The sequence below is a fragment of the Periophthalmus magnuspinnatus genome, chromosome 8, assembly GCF_009829125.3.
Source record: "Periophthalmus magnuspinnatus isolate fPerMag1 chromosome 8, fPerMag1.2.pri, whole genome shotgun sequence".
Taxonomy (NCBI): Eukaryota; Metazoa; Chordata; class Actinopteri; order Gobiiformes; family Gobiidae; genus Periophthalmus; species Periophthalmus magnuspinnatus.
The window spans coordinates 18,290,053-18,318,032 of record NC_047133.1 but is presented as its reverse complement, the minus strand read 5'-3'; the positions used below and the strand labels follow the sequence as shown (position 1 = coordinate 18,318,032).

Below are 27,980 nucleotides of genomic sequence, written 5' to 3'. Positions count from 1 at the left end.
GCTAATGGGCTAATTCTTTCTTTGTTTTTCAGCAGAACTTGAACTCAACGGGCCACAAATTCAACTACTTCAGCTCTGAGCATATCCGAGGTCAGATAATGTTACTTTTTTACTATACTTTATGTACGTTTAGACATTTAATTTATGTACAAAATATTAAATATATTCTGTTTAACGCTAGTAGTTATTAGCTAACTGTGAGAGTCAAATGTTGCTCACTTGATCAATCAGTATTTGGGGAAACTACTATTGAAGAGCGGAGCAAGAAACACAAATGTTCAGATCATTTCATATTGTCAATACAAAGCTTTTGTCACTTTTTGACTGTTACGTTAAACTAAATATTAAGTTGGAGAAAAGAACGGTTGCTCAAAAAGTAAAATGTAACTGAGTACTACACATCTCTGCTTATACACTTCCTCACAGTGGGATGAGTAACCAAAACTGTATACTCCAGTACTGTTACTTCAGACTTTAGATGTGCTCATAGAATTTTTTTTTTTTTGCAGGGGTTGTCGTTGTTGATGGATGTTTGGTCACAGGACGGACTGTTTACATCCCAGAGGAGCCGTCGGAGTCATAGGTGCAGGGCTGGTGAGGTTCCTATTTATTCAACATAAGTGACATCATAATAATTGTGATAGACCTGCTCTAGACTCAGTGTGGCGTATGGGTCAGGTGTCTCTATTTTTAACAAATTTGATACCTTTCATGGTCTATATATTGATCAGTCTAGTGACCTCTAAATAGTGCCCCCTGTAGGAAATAGTGTGTACTCACGTGATGTACTTCTCAGACTTGTTGAACTTCTTCTGCAGGTAACGCGCTGAGGTCTTGCTGGGGATCTTGACCATGGACAGTTCCTTGTTGTAGCGAGTCATGTTGCACGGCGTCCGGCACATGCAGCTGCTGCCCTCCACCGCAGACAGTTTGGCTAAAGGAAAAACAACAGGAGGCAAATGGGATTTAGAGAATGAAGGAGAGGAGGGGAGAGGAGAGGAGGGGAGAGAGGGGGATGGAGGGAGAGGGAAGTTATTTGTAAAGTTGTTTGCAAAAGTTGGAGCCCCTGGTACTGTTTTTGGATGGAATATGGCTGTTAGGAACTGCCATATCGATATTGTTATGATATTTGACCCAATCATTTCAGATATAATAAAAAAAAAGCACATGCCTTAATTACTGAACCAAAATAAAAAAATAAAAAAACAGGACTAAATCAAAGCTAATTTTGTACTTTAAAGAGGCTCATATTACATTATTATTTGGTCTATGCTATAATGTTGTGTCTTCATCATAAACAGACCTGGAGTTGTGTTTTGTTTGTTTCAGTCAGACATGTTTAACACACAAACGCTGCATATTTAGGCTGAGCTCTTCTCTCAAACTGAAAACACTCTGTTCCACCTTGTGATGTCATCATGTGGTAATACAGGAAGTGCTCCACTGTGTTTTTAAACTCCATACACCTTCACTAGAATCATTTGGATGATTTCAGTCCTGGAATTGACTATCTTTACTGAACTAAAATTACAAGGAGCTGTTAACTTGAAAAAACTACCACTTCATGACATCACAAGGTGGAACAGAGCATTTAGAGCTTTGGAGATGTAGACAGACGAATAATAAAGTGTTACTCAAATGTGTGTGAATGAACCAAAACACAACTCCAGGTACACTCAGCTTTATTTAACATATTCTGTAAAATGTTTATCAGATGGAGAATGTTGGTGTTATTGCGATATATTGAGTATGTTTCAATATTGATTATACCATCAGTCAGAAACATGATATTAATACTTTAGCTTTATATACTGTATTGTTAAACTCTTTTTGGCACAAGTGCAGCACATCGTAAAAGTAGCTCTAAGGGTCAAAATCAGACTGCTGTGCCCTGCCAAACCAAAACTCCAGCCAAAACACTGTCAAATTCATGGTTATTTTGTTTCAGAGAGGTTCATTTGGGTGTTAAATAATATTATTTCCCAATAAAGGTTTAAAAAAAAAAAAAAAGCCCCACTGTCTGTGTACACTGGTGTATTAAAGTGTGTGTGAATGTGTGCTATTTTAATGAAGATGTGATAATGTGATAATAATCCCATGAAAAGCTATGGATTTTATGAGCTCAGTTATGCAGTCAAACAAAGGACACACTGTTTCTATGTTTGTGTTCTAAGATACTTCTGATTTATTTATAAAGAAAAAAATTGTATATAATGATCTATACACTAAGAAAAAATATGAATAAAACATTGGTATTTGACATAACCTTTGCTACAATTACTGTTACTATTAAATGTACCGTTTATGTGTCACAATATATGCAGTGGTGGAAGAAGTACTCAGTTGTATTCCTTAAGTAAAAGTACCGATATTGGAGCAAAAAAAAAAAAAAAACTCATGTAAAAGGAAAAGTATCACATGAAAAATACCCCTTTAAAAATGTACTTAAAGAGTAAAAAGTAAAACGTATTTTGTGCATATTTTGAGGTCTTATAAACCTTCAAATGTAGTGATTTTACTATGAATCAATAGTTTTTTGTTTGTTTTTTTTCATCTGGTTTTATTTTAATATTTCTGTTTTGCTCAAATTATGAACATGTTAAAAAATAAACCCTCAGCCTTTTCAGCAGGTTATAAACTATAAGAAAAAATACTTTTACTTTTCAGTCCAGTTAAAAAATGTCATGGAGTATAAAGTACAGACACCTAAAAGCAAGTAAAAAGTATCCACATTAAAACGTACTCAAGTAAAGTACAGATACCTACAAATTTTACTTAACAACAGTACTTTACTACTTTTACTTCATCACGTTCCATCTCTGAACATGTCCTAACACAAACGTGGTTACCATGGTTACCTTTTGTTGTTATTTTTAAGATCAGTCAACATTTTAAACTGACCCTTTTGACTAAAATGTAATGTGATAAATAAGGATGATCATAACAGTTAAACAAAGTGACCCCGCCAGCTGACAACCCCGGCACGGCAGACCCCACCAGCTAAAGACGCCGGCGCAGTAGCAGACATTAAAATACCAAAGCGCTGGATCAGTGACTGAGCCTGAAATGTCTGGGTTTAATCAAAGCCCTGCAGATCACCAAGAGACCAATGTTCTCTTTGTAACCGCTGCACACACATGTCCAGCTGCACTGCTGTGTTCTCATTTTCACTGCTGTGTTTTCACTTTCACTGCTGTGTTCTCATTTTCACTGCTGTGTTTTCACTTTCACTGCTGTGTTCTCAATTTCAGACCAACTTTTCAGCATTTTCTCCTAATGTGAAGGAAATAATGATATAAGTGCTGTGGGAGTTGACAAAGTGTGTCCTTGTCCTGGCTCTATAGTCATGTACTGCTGTTAGACTACTGCAGCTGCCATATGCTCCCTATAAGACTGCGGTCATTTCAGCACAGATTCTAATACTAATACTACTACTGCTGCTGCCACTACTACTACTACTACTACTACTACTACTACTACTACTACTACTACTACTACTACGTTTAGCTACATACTACATTGATCACTAGTAAGTATGTTTTTTTAAGAACCTGTGCTTTAACTTAACTTGTGAGATATGAAACATTTCTTGTGTAGGATTCACCATTTGCTTGTCTCCATTTTTCAAGATTTTATTTTTTTATCTGGAATGTTCCACAGTATGGCATTAAGGCAGATTGCCATTTATATGTTTTTATTATTGATAAATGGTTATGTGACTTTACAAGACACTCAAAGCACTTTACATCAAGGAGCCACTCACCCATTCACACACACAATCATACACCGGTGTACACAGACACTGGGGGCGTGGGGGGGTTAAGTGTCTTGCCCAGTGGCACAACGACAGCATTCATCTGTGAGAGCTGGAATCGCACCGTCAACCTGTGGGTCAGTGGATCTGACCGCTCAACCGTTGGTGTTTGGTGTCAAGAGTGGGATCCTAACCGTCCAACCTTTGAATCAGTGAAGAAACGCTCTACCAACTGAGCCACGGTCGCCTTTAAATCATTGCATAAGTACAGAGATGTGGGTGGAGATAGAGGGTAGGTGAAAACGGACATTTTCTGAGCCATCAAGCTTACAAATAGAGGACAAGATAGGATTAGTCAAATGTTATTAAGTAAGAAAATTAGGGAACACTGTTATAAAATGTTAAAATAATAGATTTGACTTAATGCGGCCTCTTTAGTGCTACTACTTCTGTGACTACGGGCGACGCTAGCTCAGTTGGTAGAGCGTTTGTCCACTGACCCACAGGTTGGCGGTGCTATTCCAGCTCCCACAAGATGAATGTTTCGTGAAGTTTTTGGAAAGTGCTAAATAAAAAGCTACCATTTCCATACACATATCTTTACATTAATATCCCCATAAGTTGAAATACTGTTACTCCTCCACCTTTAAATCTAAATGCAAATATAAGGACACGTTAATGCCGTCGGTGTTCTAGCAGAGGCTGTGCTGACTCTGGCTCCATGCTGCAGACCTCACAGCATTAGGCTCCTGTCCCCCGCGGTGGTGTAATAGCCAAACAGGCCAAACAGTCACGTAATTGAGACAGGAAATCCAATATGGCCTCTGAGCGCTCCCGTCTTTTTATTCAAATGCGAGGTTCTGGATGCACACGAGCCGACGCCGCCGCATGCCAAACGCTTCACTTCTTTCTTCAAACCTCTTCCCTTTGTCGACAGCTGATAATTCAATCCAAAACGGAAAATTGCAGACTCTATATGAGGAGCGCGTGCGGATTATGAGGAGGAGAGTCATTTCCTATTTATTTACATTTATTGGTAGCACTTTATAAAACCGATTTAGACTCTATTTGTTCATGAAAGGTCCTATATAACGTAAAATGGAGTCTCGTGAGCTTTAAGCCGTGTTGATGATGTTGTTTCCTCATCACAAACAGACCTGGAGTTATGTTTTGTTTTATTCACACATGTTTAACCCATAAACCCTGCATATTTAGGCTGAGTTCTTCTCTGAGAAAGAAAACACTCTGTTCCACATTGTGATGTCATCATGTGGTAATCCAGGAAGTGCTCCACTGTGTTTTTAAACTCCATACACCTTCACTAGAATCATTTGGATTATTTCAGTGCTGGAATTGCCAACCTCTACTGAACTAAAGGTAATAAAAGGTAAATGTTAACTTGAAAACTACCACTTCATGACATCACAAGGTAGAACAGAGTTTTTTGAGCTTTGGAGATGTAACAGACTAATAATAAAGTGTTACTCAAACATGTGTGAATGAAACAAAACACAACTCCAGGTCTGTACTCAATGGTTATTCAAGTTTTTAATTGCATTGCATTTTTGTAATTCAGGCATTCTGTTGATTAAAGAGGCATCCTTTTGAATGAATCTCTAAGAAATGGCTCCTCCTCAAGAGAAGACACAATGTGGATCATGGTTTAAAGAAGGGCTGTCAAACACATTTTCACCGAGGGCCACATCAGCAAAATGGCTAAAATCTAACTACTTTTTAAATTTATTCATTAACTGTTTCTGTATTTATTACTTATTCAAGTTACAAATATTGCATGTGCATTTGCCTAGATGTAAAAATGGCTGTGTAACTGCGTATCTCCTGGTAAAATGACATTTTAAGTCCATCATACCTTTTAATTTACCCCGTCGAGGGCCACATAAAATGATGTGGAGGGCCACATTTGGCTCGCGGGCCTTGACTTTGACACAACAACAACAACAACAACAACAACAACAACAACAACAACAACAACAACAACAACAACAACAACAACAACAACAACAACAACAACAACAACAACAACAACAACAACAACAACAACAACAACAACAACAACAACAACAACAACAACAACAACAACAACAACAACAACAACAACAACAACAACAACAACAACAACAACAACAACAACAACAACAACAACAACAACAACAACAACAACAACAACAACAACAACAACAACAACAACAACAACAACAACAACAACAACAACAACAACAACAACAACAACAACAACAACAACAACAACAACAACAACAACAACAACAACAACAACAACAACAACAACAACAACAACAACAACAACAACAACAACAACAACAACAACAACAAAAACAACAACAACAACAACAACAACAACAACAACAACAACAACAACAACAACAACAACAACAACAACAACAACAACAACAACAACAACAACAACAACAACAACAACAACAACAACAACAACAACAACAACAACAACAACAACAACAACAACAACAACAACAACAACAACAACAACAACAACAACAACAACAACAACAACAACAACAACAACAACAACAACAACAACAACAACAACAACAACAACAACAACAACAACAACAACAACAACAACAACAACAACAACAACAACAACAACAACAACAACAACAACAACAACAACAACAACAACAACAACAACAACAACAACAACAACAACAACAACAACAACAACAACAACAACAACAACAACAACAACAACAACAACAACAACAACAACAACAACAACAACAACAACAACAACAACAACAACAACAACAACAACAACAACAACAACAACAACAACAACAACAACAACAACAACAACAACAACAACAACAACAACAACAACAACAACAACAACAACAACAACAACAACAACAACAACAACAACAACAACAACAACAACAACAACAACAACAACAACAACAACAACAACAACAACAACAACCTTTATTTATAAAGAGCTTTTCATACAAGAAAAATGTAACACAAAGTGCTTTACAGTGCATTCAAATCAGTCCCACCCACCAAACCCACCCAACCACCCCACAGCCCAACAACCCAACCCCAACACATCAATAGGCTGAGGCTGGAGCCGCTGGTGGAGCCTGTGCTGGGTCTCTCTGTGGCGCCGTGGAAACACCCACCGGAGCAGAGCTTTCACCTGGGTCACACCCACTGGAAGTGGCCGGGCCCTGCGTGCACCGAGAGGACGCGGCGCATACACCCGATTCACGGCGAGCAGTCTGGCCCGACGTGCGTGGGGACCCGGCCGCGGAGCCTCCGCTCGGGGCTGCTGGAGCGGCAGGTGGAGATGAGGGGCGCATCAGCGGAAAGTCAGTCAGAGAGCCCAGGAAAGGTGGTGATGAGCCCGTGCGCCACGCTCCAGGAGGTTTAGGAGCCGGGGTGAAGTGGATGCTAACAGGACGTGCCCGACAGCGGGCTGGAGGCTGCCGCTGGGGCTGTCCTGCTGTCAGTGGAGGAAACTCTTCTAAGGCCAGGACTGAGAATTTGTTACTCAGGGCAATATCAGCAGGGGAAGTGGGGCGCGAGAGTTGGCTGTCTCGCGCCCCGCCAACATTTCGGGACTCAGCTTTAATCCACGGATCTTTGTGAAGTGGAGCTCAGAACTTTGGGTCTAGCGCCTCGTTTAATCCAAGCATCGGTGTTTGTGGTACCAGGAGACGACGAAGGAGGCTGAGGCACAGAGGCATTGGTGGAGAAGCTAACCGTGTCCGCCAGCTGAGCTCTGGTGGCGGTAGCCTGAGTCTTCCCCAGGATTACATCCATATCGCGCTCCTTTTGGATTTTAAACAAGGTGGTTACTTGTTGTTCCAGCTCGGCAACTTTTTGACTCAGTCCTGCGCAACTCTCACAGCTGGATGTGGAGGTAAGAGAAGGCATTGTAGCACCTGTAGCCTAGCCTTAGCTAGCTGCAATGTCTTTGGTTGATAAAAATGTTAAGATCCAAGCATCCACTGGTAAAAACGATAAAATCCAGTAAAAGGCCAATTAAAAACAATAAAAACAAACGAACTCCGGGATGTACTGGTTATAAATTACAAAAATTTACATTATTTACAACCGCGGTCCTTCAGCTGCATCATGTGACACATGTGGTTTAATGAGACAAAATGGGATATGCAAACTCAATGAAAGTATAGAACCAAGTATGGAAGAAATCCACCATCACGTCCGTCAATTTGTAAATGGCACAGGAAATGTATGGAGACAGACAGTTTTAGAGAGAAAGAGAAGTGGGCCAAGAACATCTGAGGAAAACAGCGATTGTGTGAGTGAAGCCTTTTCTCGTTCTCCCACAAAGTCCATCTGTGCTGCTGTCAGACAGTCAGAGCTACCGCATTCAAAAGGGCACAAGGTCCTACACAAGAACACCCAGTCCCGTCTTGACGTGCTTCAGGCTAATGATGCCCATATAGAGGTGTATAAAATGAGGTAAAAACTTTGGAAACCACTGAGTACAACAACAACAAGTCTGATTAACATAACACAAATGTTGAACCTGATCATTTTCTATTTTTATCAAGACCTAAAAACTTACCGTATTACAATAAATCTGCATTTTAACAGTAATCATTTTAGCTGCTACTATCTGGATGAAATGCCTTTGTAATAAATGTTTTAAATTGTACAGAGACTTTATGAACACAGTGTATTTGTCCAACCAGGACCTCAGCTGAACCAATATTTGGAAAATGATACTCGATCCAGCAAATTTTCCCAGTATTGGAGCTAATATCCAATAGAATTCAGATAGAAAAATTTAAATGCTTTAATGTGAAGCTCTTAGGCAAAGTAATGAGATCACCATGGAGACAAGCATGTACCAGTAAAGTTCCATAGTGCAAAGAGTGAGAGTAATAGTTAAGTAGCTAATCATTCTTAATACACTTAGTTGTGCATGTAGTATTATAAAGTCTTACCCATTTTTTAGAACGGCTTGTTTTTAGCTGTTTCTGAAAAAATAAACTTTGTACTAGATGTAAATGGACCTGGTCTGATATTTGGACACTATCTTTAATTTCATTTGGCACGTAAGGACTTTGAATCAAAACATTTCTATCAAAATGTAAGAAGCAAACGTCTGCAGCTCTAGTTTTAATTAAGGGAGGGGAGAAAATGTCACTCACGTTATGAGAGTCATACGATCTCTCCAAACATTCATCTAAAGTGAAATTACAGACGTGATCTGGGGTCAGTTCAGTTACGTCAGTAATTAGTCACATTTTTATATAGTGTTTTTCCACCTTCAAGACACTTAAAGCACTTTACATCAAGGAACCACCATATACTGTATGTATAAGTATACATACATAGCTAACCTGCTAGCCGCTGCATGCTAAATGGGGAGTGAGCATTGGCGCGCTTTTAGCTCCATCGACTCTGGCTCCAGTTCACTTTCTATTGAAAAACTGTGGCCCCTCTTTCTGTAACTGCTGCTGTCAAACTTGTCATTTTGGTCTTAAAAATGTTTGTATTAAACCACTGTACATGATCCTGGGGTTTTTATTTCACTATTTTGTCTGTGAATCAAGATATGAACATTAATAACAGACAAATCAGGCGACTTCTTTCGCTGAGGTTGCTCCCAATAGCATCGGCAACAGGTTTGATTGACAGCGTTGCTAAACTCTGGCCCCCTGCTGAACCAGTGACACGAGCAGGAAGAGGTGGTACCTTCCACAGCCTCACCTCTTTGGTTGCTATGGTACTCACACGGAATTCCAAATATTGAACTGGGCTCCAAATCGACCCCTGTAACTGCTCTAGCCTCGATGAACTTCATTTGACTGGAGCAGAACGCTGTGGGTGACGTCACACTCACTCAGTTCACTTCTTTATAGAGTCTAGAGTCAAGGACAATGACAGCGTCCATCTGTGGGAGCTGTATTGCCAATATACAGATGATGTGTACGTCGAGAACCACCAACCTTCAGATGAGAGGACAAACACTCTACCAACTGAGCTACTTTCTGACCAATATTAGGGGCTGCAGATTACAGGATTTCCAAGTCTGTTAAAAGAAATCTAATTTTGTTTTCCATAAATTGCTCAAATAATTTCAAAACTATTTCCTGAGACAATCTTGATGAGCGGCGTTGAGTGACATGGAACAAACTGCTGCATTTTTATTCATTCATTTATTTATTTGTCCCACTTCCTGTTTTTCAAAACTTTTGCTTTAATCAACGAGCTGAAACTTCCATTCCCACTTCTCACTCCTCATCCTAGAGACAACGCATGGAAACTAACATCTTTATTATTAGCATATCTAATAATTAGCATGATTTGATGTTTGTAATGCAGCAGATCTGGTTTTGGTGTTAGATTAAATTATAGCTCTACTTGAAACTACTTGAAACCAGTCACCTATTCAACCATTTACAGCTCAAATACAACAAAAATACTCAAAATCTGGCATATTTACATTGGAATTACATGAATAACTACACTGTCATTTGAGTAGTTGTGAGTAGTTTTGTTTAGCGCTGCATGGTCTTTAGCATGAAGTCACACAACGAGATAAGTAGATTGATTTGGTCATTTATGCTCATCGTTTACTTTGAATCCTAAAGTTACACTATAGAACTTTTCTAGTGAACGAGCTGCCGCCTATTTGTTTTAATGAAGATATTAAACTGGTCAGATTTAGTGTGTGTCTATATCTGTGTAATCCCTCAGTCGTCCAGGTCTGATCCATAGCAAAAGAAAAATGTGAAATCTGCCAACTGGACAAATCTTTGTAGAAGTGAAGACGTTTGGCTGCTCATCCAAGACGCTTCTTCTGTTCTGGTCAGATTACTGCTGGACACTGCCATATATCAGTCTGAAGGGAGGAGCTAACTACACTGAAACTCTATAACTCTATCCTCAGACCCAAAGCAAAACAAAGAAAACAACAGGGCTAGCCAAGATGCTAATAAGTGTGAAATCACTCATTAGGGGATTGAATGACTCTGCTAAGTAGGACTCAGGCACAGTGCACACTTAGGGTAGCGCGACAGATCTAGCCTACAAACAGAAACTGTAAAAAAATTGGTGTTTTGAGTTTCAGTGTAGTTAGCAAAAGAAAAATATTAAATGTGTCAACTAGACAAACGTAGGCGTGAAGACGTTTGGCTGCTCATCTAAGACGCTTCTTCAGCTCTGGTCAGATTACTGCTGGACACTGCCTTATATCTGTCTGAAGGGAGGAGCTATGTGTGTATAGCTTACTGCTACAGATCCACAGTTGGGTTGAGTATTTCATTCATTTCAGTGGAGAACTATACTAAAAGTCTTGCTGGTAAATTACCAAAGGTTGATATGTGTAAAATGGAACAACGTAGCTTCTCTTTAGGTTTAGCATGATGACGGCTTCATAGTCTGTATAGAAGTTATGCAACTCTGCAAAATCACAAAATGAAAGAAAGAAAAGAAAGGCAATGACATGACCAACACGATTATTCCCCATATTATCTCGAGTTGTTCAAATACTATTTTTTTAGATCAGATCTGATACCAACACTTGGCCTTAGTGTACTCGCCACTGCCGCATAGTGTGAAGAAGTCAGCAAAGGTTATTCAGTTTTGTTACAGCACAAGAGCAAAAAGAAAAGGCTATCGCTAAAGAACATTTCCAAGACCATATGAGATTTTGAGAACTGAAGTGTTAGAGTCAAATATACAGGGTGCCCATAAAGTCTCTAGACAAAAAAAAACAAACAAAAACAACAACTTGCAAATGCAGTTGATCAGATATCTTAATCAGACTTGTTCTATTGTATTAGTGGTTTCCAAAGTTTTTACCTAATTTAATACACATCTATAGGGGCTCCATTAGTCTCACAAAGCACATCGTGACAGAACTGGATTTCTTGCCATGTTGCCATCTATATCTTTTGCTTTAGTTCAGTAATCTCCCATATCTTTGTTTGATACTCGATATTTTTAACATAGCCCCATCTAACAAAATCCAGAGGTGTGAGATCTGGTGAACATGGTGCAAACAGAATAAAGTCCATCCCTTCCAATCCAACAGTCTGGAAATGTTTGACTGAGGAACTCCCGAACACGTACACCCCAGTGTGGTGGGACCATCTTGCTGGAAAATGCTGGTTAGTCGTTGTGCCATAGATTCAGTCAAAAGATCGAGGTCGACATCTAGTAAGTGATCTCTAGAAGACGAAAAATTGAGCAATAATCGAGCAATAATTGACCAAAACTCCAATGTGATCAAAAACTTTTATAACCACTAGTACAATAGAACAAATCTAACATATTTTCTGAGTCGCATCAACCAAAAAATGCATAATAATGAAGAAAAAAACATATTTCACATATAAATTGCATCTGAGTATAAGTCACACCCCTGGCCAAGCTATGAAAAAATTGAGAATACTGTAATTACTATATCTTATCATTTGCTGTTATTCAATTTTTAAATAATAATCTGACTTCATGGACACCCTGTATAATGTTCTTGATGATGAGTTGTGCTAGCATACGCTCTTTCACTTTTCTCCTTGGTCACTTTGTCCAAGAGAGCCTGAATAAAAAGACGACGAGGCCTGTAAAAAGACGCTCATCCTTGTAACACATTGCTAATTACACAGAGTAAACAAAGTGTAATCTGCAGTTTGCATTTAACCTGCTCTAGGTGTTAGCATTAGCGTTAGCATTGACAGCGGACGTCAACAGCGGCGGTGCTCTTGTCTACGGGTCCTCGTTCTGGAAAATACAGTGGTATCAAATCTGTGATGTTGTCTGAGTACTCACTGATTCTGAAACTTGGAAGATGTATGGTATCGGAGCTTTTGCCGATACGATACCGGAAAAACTGGAACAACCCTAGCTTTATCCTTAGACTGAGTAAATATGTTGTGACAGGAAGAAAAATGTCACCAAACAGCATCTGTGACAGGTCTGACAAGCTCCTCATATTGTTTCAGAAATAGAATAATTGTATTTTCTGTTTGTCATTATAAAGATTCTGTTTTCTCAAAAGCAGACATGAAAAATGAGCTGTGAGTCGGCAGCAGATGCAGCTGTCGCTTTAAAGACGTGTCATTTTTGAAGGAAAACACAACATCAAACTTTGCACGTTTGAAATCTGCTACAAAACATTAGAATTCATTTATATTGGTGGGTCCAGGCTACATGTGTGTAAGGCATAGACTGTATATATAAGGACATAGCTAACCTGCATCGACTCTGGTTTCAATTCACTTTCTGCTGAAAAACTGTGTCCCCTCTCTCTGTAACTGCTGCTGTCAGGCTCATCATTTTGGTCTTAAAATGTTCATATTAACCCACTCTACATGATCCTGGTGTTTTTTATTTTGCTTTTGTGTCCAGAAATCAAGATATGAACATTAATAACAGACAAATCAGGCGCCTTCTTTCTCCAAGGTCGCTCCTGCTAGCATTAGTAACAGATTTGATTGACAGCGTTGCTAAGGGGCATTACCATCAATGACTTCACTCCAGATTGGCTCTTTGGTTGCTATGATACTCGCGGTCGGACAATTTACCTTACAATTTACTTTTTTGGAAGTACTTCTGTCCTACCCAGGTCAGTGAGTCTACTGTGAGCTTTGATGATGACACATATTGTGCAAATTTGACTGGTTGTCTCATTAAATACACACAGTACCTTTAACTTCAGCGGTGGAAGAAGTACTCAACTATGTTACTTCAGTAAAAGTACAAATACTAGGGCAAACAACACTCAACGAAAAGCAAAAGTATCACAAGTATGAATGTATCTGTTTAAAAATGAACTTAAACAGTAAAAAGGCAAAGTATTTCGCACAGATTTTGAGATCCCATCAAGCTTCAAATGTAGTGATTTTAATAAAGATTTGTGCTGGATTAGATATTTACTTGTTCAGGTTTTATTCGTACGTTTTTGTTTTGCTCAAACTACGAACGTGTTAAAAATAATATCTCAGCCTTTTCAGCAGGTCTCAAACAATAATAAAGAATATTTTTACTTTTCAGTCCTGTTCAAAAATATTGTTGAAGTAGAAAGTACAGATACTGCTCTCAAATGTAGTGAAGTAAAAGTAAAAAGTATCCAATTTAAAATCTACTTAAAGTACAGATACCTACATTTTTACGTATGCACAGTACTTCACTACTTTTACTTTGTTACATTCCACCACTGTTTAACTTATCTGTTTCCATGGTAACAAAAGGATGATTACTGCTAGGAAAAGTCCGCACCCATTAAGAAATCCAACACAAAAAAAAATAATTCTTGGTCGATTTGTGATTTGAATGTCCCTGAATCCAGTTCCACAGAGTTTCATTCACGGTGAGCTGAGAGAACAGGCCTTTTATCTGTCTGCCCGTCCATCCAGCAAATTCCACTGTAAGGCATGTATCTGTGCTGGTTACATACTTGATGAGGTCTTGGCACAAGGGGGAAATATTAAAATGGCCCCCATGCTTTTAATAAATCATCTCGAGACATGACTTTGCACTACTGGGCTACTTAAGAGTCATAACCCCATTAAAAGGACGTACGCAGGAGAGGGATGGAGGAGTCGCTGGGGTTCAAATCAAATCAACAGTTTAATATCCAGTTCACACTTAGCAAAGACAAAGAGTTAGAGGCCTAAGACCAGACGAAAAAACAGACTGTATGTACAAATGGACATAGCTAAACTGCTAGCCACCACGTTTTTTTTATTCAGTAAAGCACTTTGAATTATTTTGTGTACCGATTGTGCTATACAAATAAACTTCCCTTGCCTTGTTTTACCTTCAACAGCCTCCCTCCGGATTGGCTCTTTGTTTGCTATGATACTCGCAGTCAGTATATATATATGTATATATTATTTATATAAATATAAATAAAATCGACTTCAGTCAAATGAAGCTCGTTGAGGCTAGAGCAGTTATAGGGGAGAATTTGGAGTCAAGTCCCATATTTGGAATTCTGACCGCAAGTATCATAGCAACCTTCCCACCCACACCTCTGGTTTAGCAGGGAGTGGGTGTTTAATAATGCTGTCAGTCAAACCTGCTTCTAATGTTAGCAGAAGTGACTTTAGGGAAAGAAAGCACCTGATTTCACTGTTATTTATGTTCACATCTTGAGTTATGGACACAATAGCAAAATAAAAACACCAGGATCATGTAGAGCGGGTTAATACAAACATTTTAAAACCAAAATGATGAGTCTGACAGCAGCAGTTACAGAGAGAGGGGATACAGTTTTTCAACAAAAAGTGAAGTGGAGCCAGAGTCGATAAAGCCGGAAGCGCACCATGATCACCTATTTGGAATGCAGTGGCTAGCAGGTTAGCTATGTCCATTTATAAATCCAGTCTATACTCTTGACTTAAACATCATTGGTTGAGCAGTCAGAGCCACTGACGCACAGGTTGACGGTGCGATTTCAGCTCCCACAGATGAATGCTGTCGTGTCCTTGGGCAAGACACTTAACGTGTGCGTGAATAGTTGAGTGGTTCCTTGATGTAAAGTGCATTGGGCCTTGGAGGTGGAAAAGCGCTGTATAAAAATGTGACCATTTACCAAAGTTCACAATCGAGCCAATTTGAAGTAAAATTGTCATAGTTTGCAGTTTTATGATGGCATGTGATAGTTCTAGCGAGGATATAAAAATCCCAGTTAGCCTTGTGCTCAGTCAGTTGATGAAACAGAAATATGAGATGGAGGAGCTGTTGGCGTGCTGTCACCGTGGGCTGTGGCCTTGCATCGGGTGGACTGGCAAAACCATTTTTAAAGTCCTTGTATTTGGTGTAAAAGATGGTGCCAGAATACAAACTGTGTTCTGTGGGTCATTTAAAGTAGACACTTGTAGTAACTTACAACAATGTCACAAAAACACATTCTGAAGGACAACACAAAAACACACTAATACTGAACGCTTCTTTTTGGAAGAAGTACTCAGAGTTGGTACTTAAGTAAAAGTACAGATACCGAAGCAAAAAACTACTCAAGTAAAAGTATCACATGAAAAAATCTTGTATTAAAGTACCTGTTTAGAAATGCAGATAAAGACAAAAAAGTAAAAATATTTTGCAGAAATTTTGAGAATATTTGTGCTGAAATAACTGAATCAATTTTTTCCAGCTGTTTTTATTTGTATATTTTTCTTTGCTCAAATTATGAAGTTGATAAAAATAAACCCTCAGACTTTTCCACAGGTCACAAACTATGATAAAAAAAAAACAAAAAACTACTTTTACTTTTCAGTCCTGTTCAAAAATGTAGAGTAGAAAGTACACATCCTGCTCTCAAATGTAGTGAAGTAAAACTAAAAAGTATCCAGTTTAAAATGTGCTTAAGCTAAGGACAGATAGGCAAAATTTATAGTGAAGTATACAGTATACATTACTGCTTTTTCTTTGTTACGTTCCATCACTGGTTCCTGTATGTTATTTGACCCAGTGCTGCTCATCTGTTAATGTGCAACAAAAATGCTAAAAAGTTCCCCACTAGTGCAAAGAAAGATCCATCTGATCAGTATTAAGCCAAAATAATATTCATCTTTTGTTACTGAAAAATAGGTTCATATTTTAAAGGGCCAATATTACACTATTCACTGATCTATGTTACAATGTTGTTTCCTCGTCACAAACAGACCTGGAGTTGTGTTTTGTTTCATTCATGTTTAACACAGAAACCCTGCATATTTAGGCTGTTCCACCTTGTGATGTCATCATGTGGTGATACAGGAAGTGCTCCACTGTGTTTTTAAACTCCATACACCTTCACTAGAATCATTTGGACAATTTCAGCCTTGAAACTGTCAAACTCTACTAAACAAAAAATAAAAGGTAGTTAATAACTTGAAAACTACCACTTCATGACATCACAAGTTGGAACAGAGCATTTTGAGCTTTGGAGATGTAAACAGACTAATAATAAAGTGTTACTCAAACATGTGTGAATGAAACAAAACACAACTCCAGGTCTGTTTTTGAGGAGGTAACAGCATTAATGGAAAACTACATTACATATCAAAGACCTTTACAGGCTTAACTCCCTCTCGAGGATCAAACCCACAACCTCCTGGTATCTGTGTATATGTGTGCCTTTGCTGCATGTTAACACTAGCAACACTTGTTTTGTGTTTTTAAGTAAATCATTTTTGGGAGAGCACATTTGTCTGCGCCCGTGTTCCTCTTCTTAAGGCGGGTTTAACACTTTAAGCTTAATCCCGACAGGAAAAATAATCCGTATTTGGAAGACAGTGAACCATGACTGAAAAACACGAGCGGGAGAAGGAGGGAGGACTTACCGAGAGCCGGCTCTGCGCAGTCCTTGTATTGCTCAGGTGTGCAGTACGAAGCGTCACCTGCACACACACACACACACACACACACACACACACACACACACACACAGTTAAAACACGTGCAATATTTTGGTGAAGTTACACATGTAGAGGTAAGGCCGTAGCTGTTACCTAGCAACCATAATGTTAACAAGGGCCAAAACTTGTTTAAATCACACAATGGTTATGATTAGACCAATAAAAATAAACTTTAACGCCTTTATTTTGTTAAGTTAATGTTTAAACTTCAGTGTAAAATGCGTGAATTAAATTTTGAATTGAATTTCAGTATGGAGATCTCGTGCCACAAGATCCTGCAAGATGAAAGTGCCACAGGAGAAAAATTATCTCGTCGAATTTTATTGTTATTAAAAAAAAACAAAAAAAAAAAAAAAAACATAAAATCTGTCAACTTAACAAAATGTTGTAGGAGTGAAGACGTCTGCACTGTGCCTGAGTCCTACTTACTCCTACTAGCATAGTCATATTCTAGCATAGTCATTCAGGCCCCTAATGAGTGATTTCACATTGGCTAGTCCTATTGTTTTCTATGTTTTGCTTTGGGTCTGAGGATGGAGATATAAACAGGGGAGAGATTTTATTATTGTGAGATTTCATTATTATTTTCCCATTTGGATTGGAAAAAAAGGAGAGTTGCTTCTTTTGAGAAGCTGTAGTTCCAAAAAGCAAGGCTAGAATGAAAACTAAAATTTAAAATGTATTTATGTATTAGAAATTATGTAAATCTCGTTTTGTGGAAACTGAATCTGGTCCCATCTGTAATTTTCAATGTTGGTGACATAGATGGAGGTATTTTGGTATTCCACGTTAACTCAACTTTTTTTTCCCATAAACTGCATTACATTTACAACACAACATTTAAAGGCACCTGATTTTAAATGATGATTTAGTTGTTTTCCCATAATTCTTATTAACAGTGTGATGACCTTTCAGTAGCTTCTGTTTGCCATACAAGAAAATAAAGAGATTCTATTTTACAGTCAATGTTTTTCTTCCTGTTTGGCTGCAACGCACAATGTTGGGAAGAAACTAAACATATGTAGCGAAAATACATATTCTGAATACTGATTTTGAGTAACTGTATTCTGGTACAGTTACTTTTTCATTTGGTTGTATTCAGAGTATAATTACTTTGCTAAATCAAAAGGAATACTTGGTAGTATTTCATCATGCAGTTTTGGCTTTGAACTGCACAGTATTAGTGAGAAAAACAGAAAACACAGCTCTTGTGGTGAGGCATGTGCGATTTTTCATCTCTAATTAGGCATAAATGAATACGTAACAAATAGGGCAACAAAATAAAGCTGTTTCTAAATATATATCATGTTTTTTTCACTATAATATAATGCAACTCAAAGTAAAAGTATTCTAAGTATGTAGAACACAGTACTCTGATTGGACCATGTAATGAAATATATTTCAAAAAGACAATTGAATTTGGGTTTTCAGTTGCCAGGCAAATCCAGGATGATCCCTCTTTACTTTTTTGTAGATCTCCACGTTCTCCACTGCGTCTCAAGCCGAGTCAAATGTGATCGTCCAATCAGATCTGTTTTTTTCAGTGTCTGTGATTGGCTAAACCACCTGTTGATCACATCTATCTGAAAACAGGGAGATTCGCCAGTGGACAAACTCACATTTTCAGAAAGAACTGACCAAGTGTACGTTCTGGTTCCCAAGGTATTCAGTATTCTGTAATTAAATGCATTTTCAAAGTATTTTTCCCATCACTGACGATGCTTGATGTGAAAAGCCTTAATATTGGCAAAAACACATTTAAATCAGATTCAGGTTCCTTAACTATCCCTCCAAACTCATCATTCTAAACACATGAAAACCTGCTATATGCACTTTAACAGTTTTTCGTGATAATCTCATGAATCTTTAGGTGCTGGAAATGGAAAGTGCAAAGGCGTTACTTGTGTGCTCCTGCTGCCTTTGCTGCCAGAGCCGTAATCCTCGGGTTTTTCAGATCACAGCGCGTAATCCACTATTGATTGGTCATATCAATATGAGGTCTCGCTAGTGCGTTTAATCTCCCATAATGCCGTGCAACCTCGCTGAAAACACCAGCTGACGGATGTATACCACTGAGTTTGGAGTGTTTATGAGAGGAACGGTGCTGTGCTGTCTGTATGCACCGTGCTGCAGTCTATAGCTCAAATTTAGAAAGATCGTGTCTGTAGATTTGATTTCATAACCTTCCTTCTGGGTTGAAACAGGCTAAAAACCCTGCAGTCATCAATATGGATTTTGCTTTGACAGATAAATAAAAACTGAAACAAATATGGCGGTGGTATTTCTCGAAGAGCTTTTGAAACGGCCCGTATTACTCTTTCACAAACCCTGCGTATTTAGACTGAGTTGAGAAGTGTTCTAAGCGAGTGTGACGTCACCCACAGCGTTCGGCTTCGGTCAAATGACGAACATCGAAGCTAGAAGTTATAGGAACGAATTTGGAGTTCCATGTTTAGAATTCTGACCGCGAGTATCATAGCAACCAAAAAGCTAATCTAATCCAAAAGCTGTTGACGCTGGTTTAGCAGGGAGCGACCGCTTAGAAATGCTGCCAGTCAAACCCATTGCTAACGCTAACGGGAGCAACCTCGGCGAACAAGACACCTGATTCGTCTGTTATTAATGTTCATATCTTGATTTACAGACACAACAGTGAAAGAAAAAACGCAAAATCATGTAGAGCAGGTTAATACGCACATTTTAAGACCAAAATGACGAGTCCGACAGCAGCAGTTACAGAGAGACTGGCTCCAATTCACGTTCTATTTCTTGAAAAACTGTGACCCAAGTTGATGAAGCCAGAACTGTGCCCATGCTCATTTCTTATTTGGAACGCGGCAGCTAGCAGGTTAGCTATATCCATTTATAAATACAGTGTCACGGTATTATTTTAGACCTAGTTTAACTCTAGTTCACCCTGGTTTACTCCAGTGTATAAGTGCGCACACAGACTCACCCGGCATGTGCACCATCCGGCAGTTGCAGTTCTCAACGATGTAGCGCGTCTCACAGTCGATCCTGCAGGCGGTCACGCTGTACACCTGGAAAAAGCCGGATTCCAGAGCTCTCCATTCACACTCTCCCCAGGGCGGAGGCAGGTAGGTCAGCTGCAACAACACACAAGTACCACAGTCACTCCCAAACTCACACAATAACAAGGCAATTTCTGCTGTCAAGTGTAGAAATACTGCATCCTCAATATTACAGGGCTGTATCTGTAACTTATTTTCACAACTTTGGGGCTTATCTGGACAAACACACTTTAAAATGTGCGGAGGTGGTAGCTGTAGTAATTGGACGGGCCAAGAACTGGAGTCACAACGTCTCAGTGGAGAGTGCTTATGGTTCTCCGCCGTAGAGGTAAGCGCTTTTACACTTTTATTCATATAATGACCACATAAACGGCTCTCACGCGTTGGAAAAGCTCCTCCAACGATTTACAAAGAAAAATATTGTTTTGTTGCGTCGACAATTGTAAAAATGTTATAGCTTTGACTTCAACCTCTGAGTCGACGGTTAGCACTAGCAGTAGCCCCATGGCAGCTGTAGCTAAAAACATCTTAACAGCACGAAACAACAGAGGTGGGACCAAGTCGTTGTTTTGCAAGTCTCAAGTCTTTGACCTCAAGTCCGAGTCAAGTCCCAAATCGCAGACAGGTAAGTCCAAGTCTAAAATAGAATCTTACATAGAATCGTACTCCATGGAAGTAAAGAATTTTAAAGGGTCCGAATTACATTGTTTTCTTTGGTCTAATGTTGTTTCCTCGTCACAAACAGACCTGGAGTTGTGTTTTGTTTCATTCACACACGTTTAACTCACAAACCCTGTATATTTAAGCTGAGCTCTTCTCTCAAACAAAAAACACTCTGTTCCACCTTGTGATGTCATCATGTCGTAATACAGGAAGTGCTCCACTGTGTTTTTAAACTCCTTCCTCCTTCACTAGAATCAATTAGATGATTTCAGCTCTGGACTTGCCAATCTATACTGAACTAAAGTTAAAAAAAAAGTAGCTGTTAACTTGAAAACTACCACTTCATGACATCACAAGGTGGAATAGAGCATTTTGAGTTTTGGAGATGTAAACAAGGCTAATAATAGTGTTACTCGAACATGTGTGAATGAAACAAAACACAACTCTAGGTCTGTTTTTGAGGAGGTAACAGCGTTAGAACACGTTTTAAAGAGTCAATTTTGCATAACATAGGAACTTTAATGTCACACTGTGGAACATGGAACATTGCACGGAACAAGAAAAGTTACATAGTGCACCTCAGGGTTACTCACAAATCCCTTCCATACTAATTTCAAAACACAAAACCGTTTACAGGCAGTATATTTCCTGCAGACCGACCATGACCTATCAATACTGTCGTTTTATGATCATTCCTGATATTTCACATCCGTCCTCCGCTCCCTGTTGTCTTTAGTTCCCAGTACAGAGCCTGAGTGATGAACGGAACACCTGTGTTAAGTGCTGTGAAGTCCCATCTGCTCCTGAACGCCTCACCATACTCCAGGATCCATCACCATCATCCCCACACGCCGCTCCCCGCTATTGTCGTCGGCTGGCTCCCCCAAATGAGCCGGAATATATGAGCCAGTGCCCCAGCAAAACAGTGCATCCTGCCAGGTAGAAATTGGCCACAGTGCTGCTCGTTAGTTGGGCCCAAACAGCCAGTGGTTTCTGTCAGAGAATGATCTATTCGTTTCTCTCTGGAAGACTGGAGCATTTCGCCAAGACTTTGCTCAAACAGTTGACTTTGGATGGACGACTTTGAGAAATAAAAATGAAAGTAATATTGAAGTAAGAGTATGAGAAAGACTTGTTAAGAAAAATATATTCAACAGGACGAAGATGGACGATGTGTCTCGGCTGGACTGGGAACGCCTTGAGGTCCCAACGGAGGAGCTGGTGGAAGTGTCTGGGGTGAGGGAAGTCTGGGAGTCCCTGCTTTGACTGCTGCCCTCGTGACCCGCCCCCAGATAAAAAAAAAAAAAAAAAAGTGTAGATGAATGGACTAGACAGTGGTCGTGGAAAGATGGAGCGACATAGTGTAGCTTTAATGGGCCCATATTACGCAATTTTCTTATCTGTGTTATAATGTTGTTTTAGTTCATTCAGTTCATACGTTTAACACACAAACCCTGTATATTTACGCTGAGTTCTTCTCTCAAACAGAAAACACTCTGTTCCACCTTGTGATGTCATCATGTGGTGATACAGGAAGTGCTCCATTGTGTTTTTAAACCCCATACACCTTCACTAGAATCATTTGAATGATTTCAGACCTGGAGTTGCCAATCTCTAATGAACTAAAGGTAAAAGGAGCTGTTAACTTGAAAACTACCACTTCATGACATCACAAGTTGGAACAGAGCATTTTGAGCTTTGGAGATGTAGACAGACTAATAATTAAAGGCTACTTAAACATGTGTGAATGAAACAAAACACAACTGCATGTCTGTTTTTGAGGAGGTAACAATGTTCTAACATGACTTAACCATAATACAGGACCTTTAACGAGAATACATCTGAATAAGACTGAAACAGCAACCCAAGCCTTTGCATATTTTAAATCCTGAGTCCTTTTAACGTCCCCGGTGAACAACATAGCGCCTCTGACACTCGGAACAAGCCAGAGTAACGAACACAGAGGTGATCCATTATATTAGGGACTTTCAAAAGGCCTTCTCAGCAATACTTAACCTTTGAAACACTGGCCCACCTTAGCTAATCTCTACTTTTGCCCTAATTAACGCCACCGATCTGATTGCTTCCACCCAATCGGATGTAAGGCTCGATAAGACGTTCTGAGACACAGCGAGGAGAACAGCAAGAACAAAGGCCAGTGCCCCAAGTCATGAATCATTCTTTTGTAGCTTAAGAAGTGCTTCAATACAGTCCACAGGAGGCCAGGAAACAGTGTTTTAATAAGGTCAGACCTGCACATCAGATCAGGGCCATTAGGTGCATTTCCATGGAGGTAAGCACATAATCACCGTCTTTTTGAAAATGTTTACCACCATTACGAATATAGGCATTTATTTAACAAGCAATTTGTCTTCTCATTTAAATAAGACTCCAAATGACCTCGGGATACAGTGTAACAAATGTAAAATTAAGCTATCACAGCCAGTTTAAAGGTCCCATATTACACAAAATGAACTCTTGTGAGAGTTAAGGCCTGTTTTAATGCTGTTACCGCATCAAAAACATACCCGGAGTTGTGTTCTGTTTCATTCACACATGTTTGAGTGACTCTTTATTATTAGTTTGTCTACATCTCCAAAGCTCAAAATGCTCTGTTCCACCTTGTGATGTCATGAAGTGGTAGTTTTCAAGTTAACAGCTACGTTTAAGCTTTAGCTCAGTAGAAGAGATTGGCAACTCCACAGCTAAAATCATACAAATGATTCTAGTGAAGATGTATGCAGTTTAAAAACACAGTGGAGCACTTCCTGTATTACCTCATGACATCACAAGGTGGAACAGAGTATTAGCATAGATCAGAAAACAGTGTAATATGGACGCTTTAGTGCTGGACCCCAGGAAGAATATTTTTTATTCTGTTAAGACTAATGGGGATCCACTGTACCACGTTAAACTTATAGCTAAAATAATTGCGTGGTTTTGCCTCATCACAGATCTGAGCTGTAACTTGGTTCGTCGGTGTCAGCTGCTCCATGGAGACAGACACGTTTAATGTCAGACTATGGAACGTTTCAAACAAAGCGATACCGGCTCGTAAAAGTCTTCAGGTCACAGAAGCTAAGCAAGACCGGGTGTGGTTGGTGTGTGGAGACCGCTAGGAAAATCAGGTGCCACAGGGCGGCGCTAGTGACAAAATGTTCTGTTAATGTGTCCTTAGGCAAGACACTTCACCCATATTATTGTGTCGTATGAATGCAGCGTGTGTGAGAGGGTTGGTGGTGCTCGGAGGAGTCGATGTAAAGCATCATGAAAGGCTTTATATTAAACCAGAGCATTATCAGTATTATGATGATTAAAGTAAAAACGCCTCCACCGTGAAAAGTTGCATATTTTCAATTAAAGAAACTAGTTTATCTTGGAAAAAAAATAATTTATGGAATGTATGAGTAAAACCCCGTAATAATAGCCATGGGAGCGTTTGCCCTTTTGGCTTCACTGCAATTAAAAACACTGCTTATGCAACGGGTCGCCTGTTTAATGGCAATAGTTGCGGAAACAAAAATTCAGTATATTGTTTTAAAGGAGCTGTAAAAAAATAAAACTTAAAAAAAACCCTATTCACTTTGAGAGCGAGAACAGAGGAGAATCTCTCTCCAGAGACTCACCTTAAATCCTACACAAAAGTACTTCCTTTTCGTCCGCTGGGTTTAAACTCGAATGCCCCATGCAGCAGAGGGCTCGCTGTGCGCCGCTTTGAACCCGCTCGGAGTTATAAACCTAAGCGACTGAATTAAACTCGCTCAAAGTCATTTCCACACACAGAAGTATCAGAGCCGAAGAAAAGCCTCTTTTCCAGACTCTCGTGGCCCCGTTTGTGCAGGTTTGGCTGTGCTTCAAGCGCCTCGTGAGCGGCAGCAGATCAGGAGACGGGAAATGCCTTGTTTGGGGCACGATTATCATGGACAAAATAACTGTGATTAAAGATTATATCAAAATAATGATGCACAATGCAGCGGCTGATAATTTAAAAATGTTATGGACGTGAAGAATAATCTGTTTAATATTGTGAATTGGTTCCATATTTAAACTGTTGTACAAGTCTCTCCATCACCCAGCACCAAAGTCCTGGGTTAATCCTGGTTTAGTCCTGGTTTAAAACAAGGACTAAACCAGGACTAAATCAGGACTAAATCAGGACTAAACCAGGACTAAACCAGGACTAAACCAGGACTAAACCAGGACTAAACCGGGATTCAACCAGAACTAAACATCAGTGTTTGAGTTTTGTGCAGTTAAAACCTGGAACAGTCTTCCTAAAGATGTGAGACAGGCCTCTACTTTGACAATGTTTAAATCCAGGCTCCAAATGGTTCTGTTTATCTGTGCATATGATGAAAAGGTTTTATTCTGCCTCTTATCTTTTAATGTTCATTTTATTTATGTTTTGATTTGCTTCTATTGTGATTTGAATGTCTTGTCTGCACACAGACAGACTCAGGTTCAGTGGGAGGCGGCTCTGTTAGTTTTCATACAAAGTGCAGCTCTGCATTAATTAGCAACGGCTAAATGTGCCGCGCTCCCCGCAGTGTCGACCCGGGGGAGGAAGGGGGCGCTGTTCTCTCAGCGGGGAGAACGGCACAGCGCGGCTGTGGTCCTGCCACTCACAGACGCAGAGAGGAACCCATGGGGCTCATTACCCAGCAGGCCGAGTGGCGGCCCTGGTGTCTGTGTGCTTTCTCCAGAGCACAGATTACACTTTTAGTTTACATAGAAAAATGAGACTAGAACTGTCCCTAATGATTTTTGTATTCTTGTTTTTAAAAGGTAAAAGTTTAAACGCAGAAGCAACATAGAGTTTTAAACAAGATATGAGCTGGATACACTTGAATTTATGATACGTAGTGATGAATCTAGCACATTAAAGATCCTGTATTACACAAAATTGACTCTTGTAGCTCTAAGTCATGTTATAATGCTGTTCCCTGAGCAGGTGAACACACATTAAAATACACATTTCATTAGAATTACATTATAAATACAATAAAATGTCCCCATGTGTTTCCAGTCCTTATGTGCAGGTTTTTACAGTGAAACAGAACAGCACAAATGAACCAGACACATTTGATTATCTAAAATGTATTTTTTCAAATTGTTACTGAAATGATTCAAATTTACAGACAGTTTCAGAGTCTGAAGCGGATTCTATGTCTGCATCTTTTTGGAACTATGTAGTTTTGAGTGGATCGAGGAGTTTGTTCAGAACAAAGTCTAACACATGTTTTCAGTGTAGGTGCAGCTGGATTATTAATAATTTTGAAAACATTTCTTCTTTGAATACAAAATTAGATTGTGATGTCATGAAGTGGCAGTTTTCAACTTAACAGCTCCTTTTACCTTCAGTTCAACAGAGATTCAAAAATACAGATCTGAAATCACCAAATGATCCTAGTGAAGGCATATGGAGTTTAAAAACACAATGGAGCACTTCCTGTATTACTCATGACATCACAAGGTGGAACAAAGCGTTTTTTGTCTGAGAAAAGAACTCTAATATACAGGTTTTATGTGCTAAACATGTGTGAATGAAACAAAACACAACTCCAGGTCTGTTAGTGATGAATATTATACCATTGATGAGAAAACAGCATAACATCGGCCCTTTAAAGCAGTAGTCAGGGAAACTAGCAAATTACACAGTGAAAGTACTGTAAAAGAGAATACTTTTTGACTTTTACTTTACTGCATTTACTTTACTTTCTGTACTTTCTATTCCACCACATTTATCTGAAAAAAGTGGTTTTCTTTCATTAAGTTGTGCCCCCTGCTGGACTGGCTGCTTTATTTTGGGCATGTTTACAGTGATGACTTTTTTACAAAAAAAAAAAAAAAAAAAAAAAAGAACTTTTCGTTTCTGTTTACCAAAATTCAGCCAATTATTTATCATAACTATTACATTTGAGCTGTTCTACAAATGAAATTTTGACTTATTTACCCTAAAAAGTAAAGTACATTTATAAACAGCCTCTGCAGTGTGAGTCCATGTACAGCAGATCCACAGACTCACAAACTTTAAATGAACAGTAATTAGTAGATTTTGTTTTTACTGCAGCTCATGACGTTGTGATCTTTGTCTAACTCCGTCCTGTGATATTTTATGTGTAAGTTAAACTTTATAAACAGAAATGCGTCAGGATGGTTTCCACATCGACTTTTTCAAAGAGAAAAACTAATCTTTGAAATATGACCATGAGACAAAACAAAAACTTTACTTAAACACACAATGTCAGTTTGAAAAGGCAGCCTGGAAAATATCACACACACAGCAAACACGTAAACACACACAAATACATGCAAACGCACACATGCAAGCACACACACAGACACACGTAAACACACGTACACACACACATGCAAACACACCCCCACACACACCAACACACCCCTACAAACACACACACCCACACACAAACAAACACACACACCAACACACCCCAACACACACACACACCCCAACACACCCCTACAAACACACACACACCCACACACACCCCAACACACACCCCAACACACCCATACAAACACACACGCACATACAAACACACACAAACAAACACACGCATGCACACACACACATGCAAACAAACACACACACAAACACACACACAAATAAACCTGCACACACACACACAAACAAACACACTCACACTTATATTTCCACATAATAATAACAGAATCTGTTCTCTTCAGCCTCTTTAAATCTGCTGTAAACACTTCCTCCTCCTCAGTCAAAATGTCTGTTATTGTTTGTGTTGTCTCTAATATCAAACACAAGCACAGGCGGTTGTCCGCCTCGCAGTGTCGTACACCAGAGCATTTACATGTCCAGCTCTGCCCTGGCCGCTGTGAGTGATGGTCTGTGCTTGATAGAACACGGCTAATGGATGAAGGAGTGGGGCTGGATTAGACCGGAAACCTCGGCAGCATGAAGGTCACCGTACAGAGGCTCAGGGGGACTCATCATTTGTCAGGGAACGAGAGCCATGAGAGCGGAGAGGAGGAAGAGCGGGCGTGACTCAAATGGCTCAAGTTTGTCCTGGGAAGAATCTGTCACCTCATAATGATGTCATCATTCTGTCCCCGAAGGAAAATAGGAGCCCATAACTGTGAGGTTTTCAAACACTTATGTAC

General features: G+C 39.4%; 1 protein-coding gene across 1 annotated transcript in view; it reads right to left on the bottom strand.

Moving 5' to 3' along the window:
* asic2 (acid-sensing (proton-gated) ion channel 2) overlaps positions 1-27,980 on the bottom strand; it is a 259,964-nt gene that overhangs the window by 21,643 nt on the left and 210,341 nt on the right. Inside the window, exons 4-6 of the mRNA XM_055223627.1 lie at positions 20,093-20,243; positions 17,062-17,118; positions 781-934 (exon numbers count right to left, since the gene is read on the bottom strand). Of these exons, the coding sequence (XP_055079602.1) occupies positions 781-934; positions 17,062-17,118; positions 20,093-20,243 (362 nt within the window). The remainder of the gene's footprint in view (positions 1-780; positions 935-17,061; positions 17,119-20,092; positions 20,244-27,980) is intronic.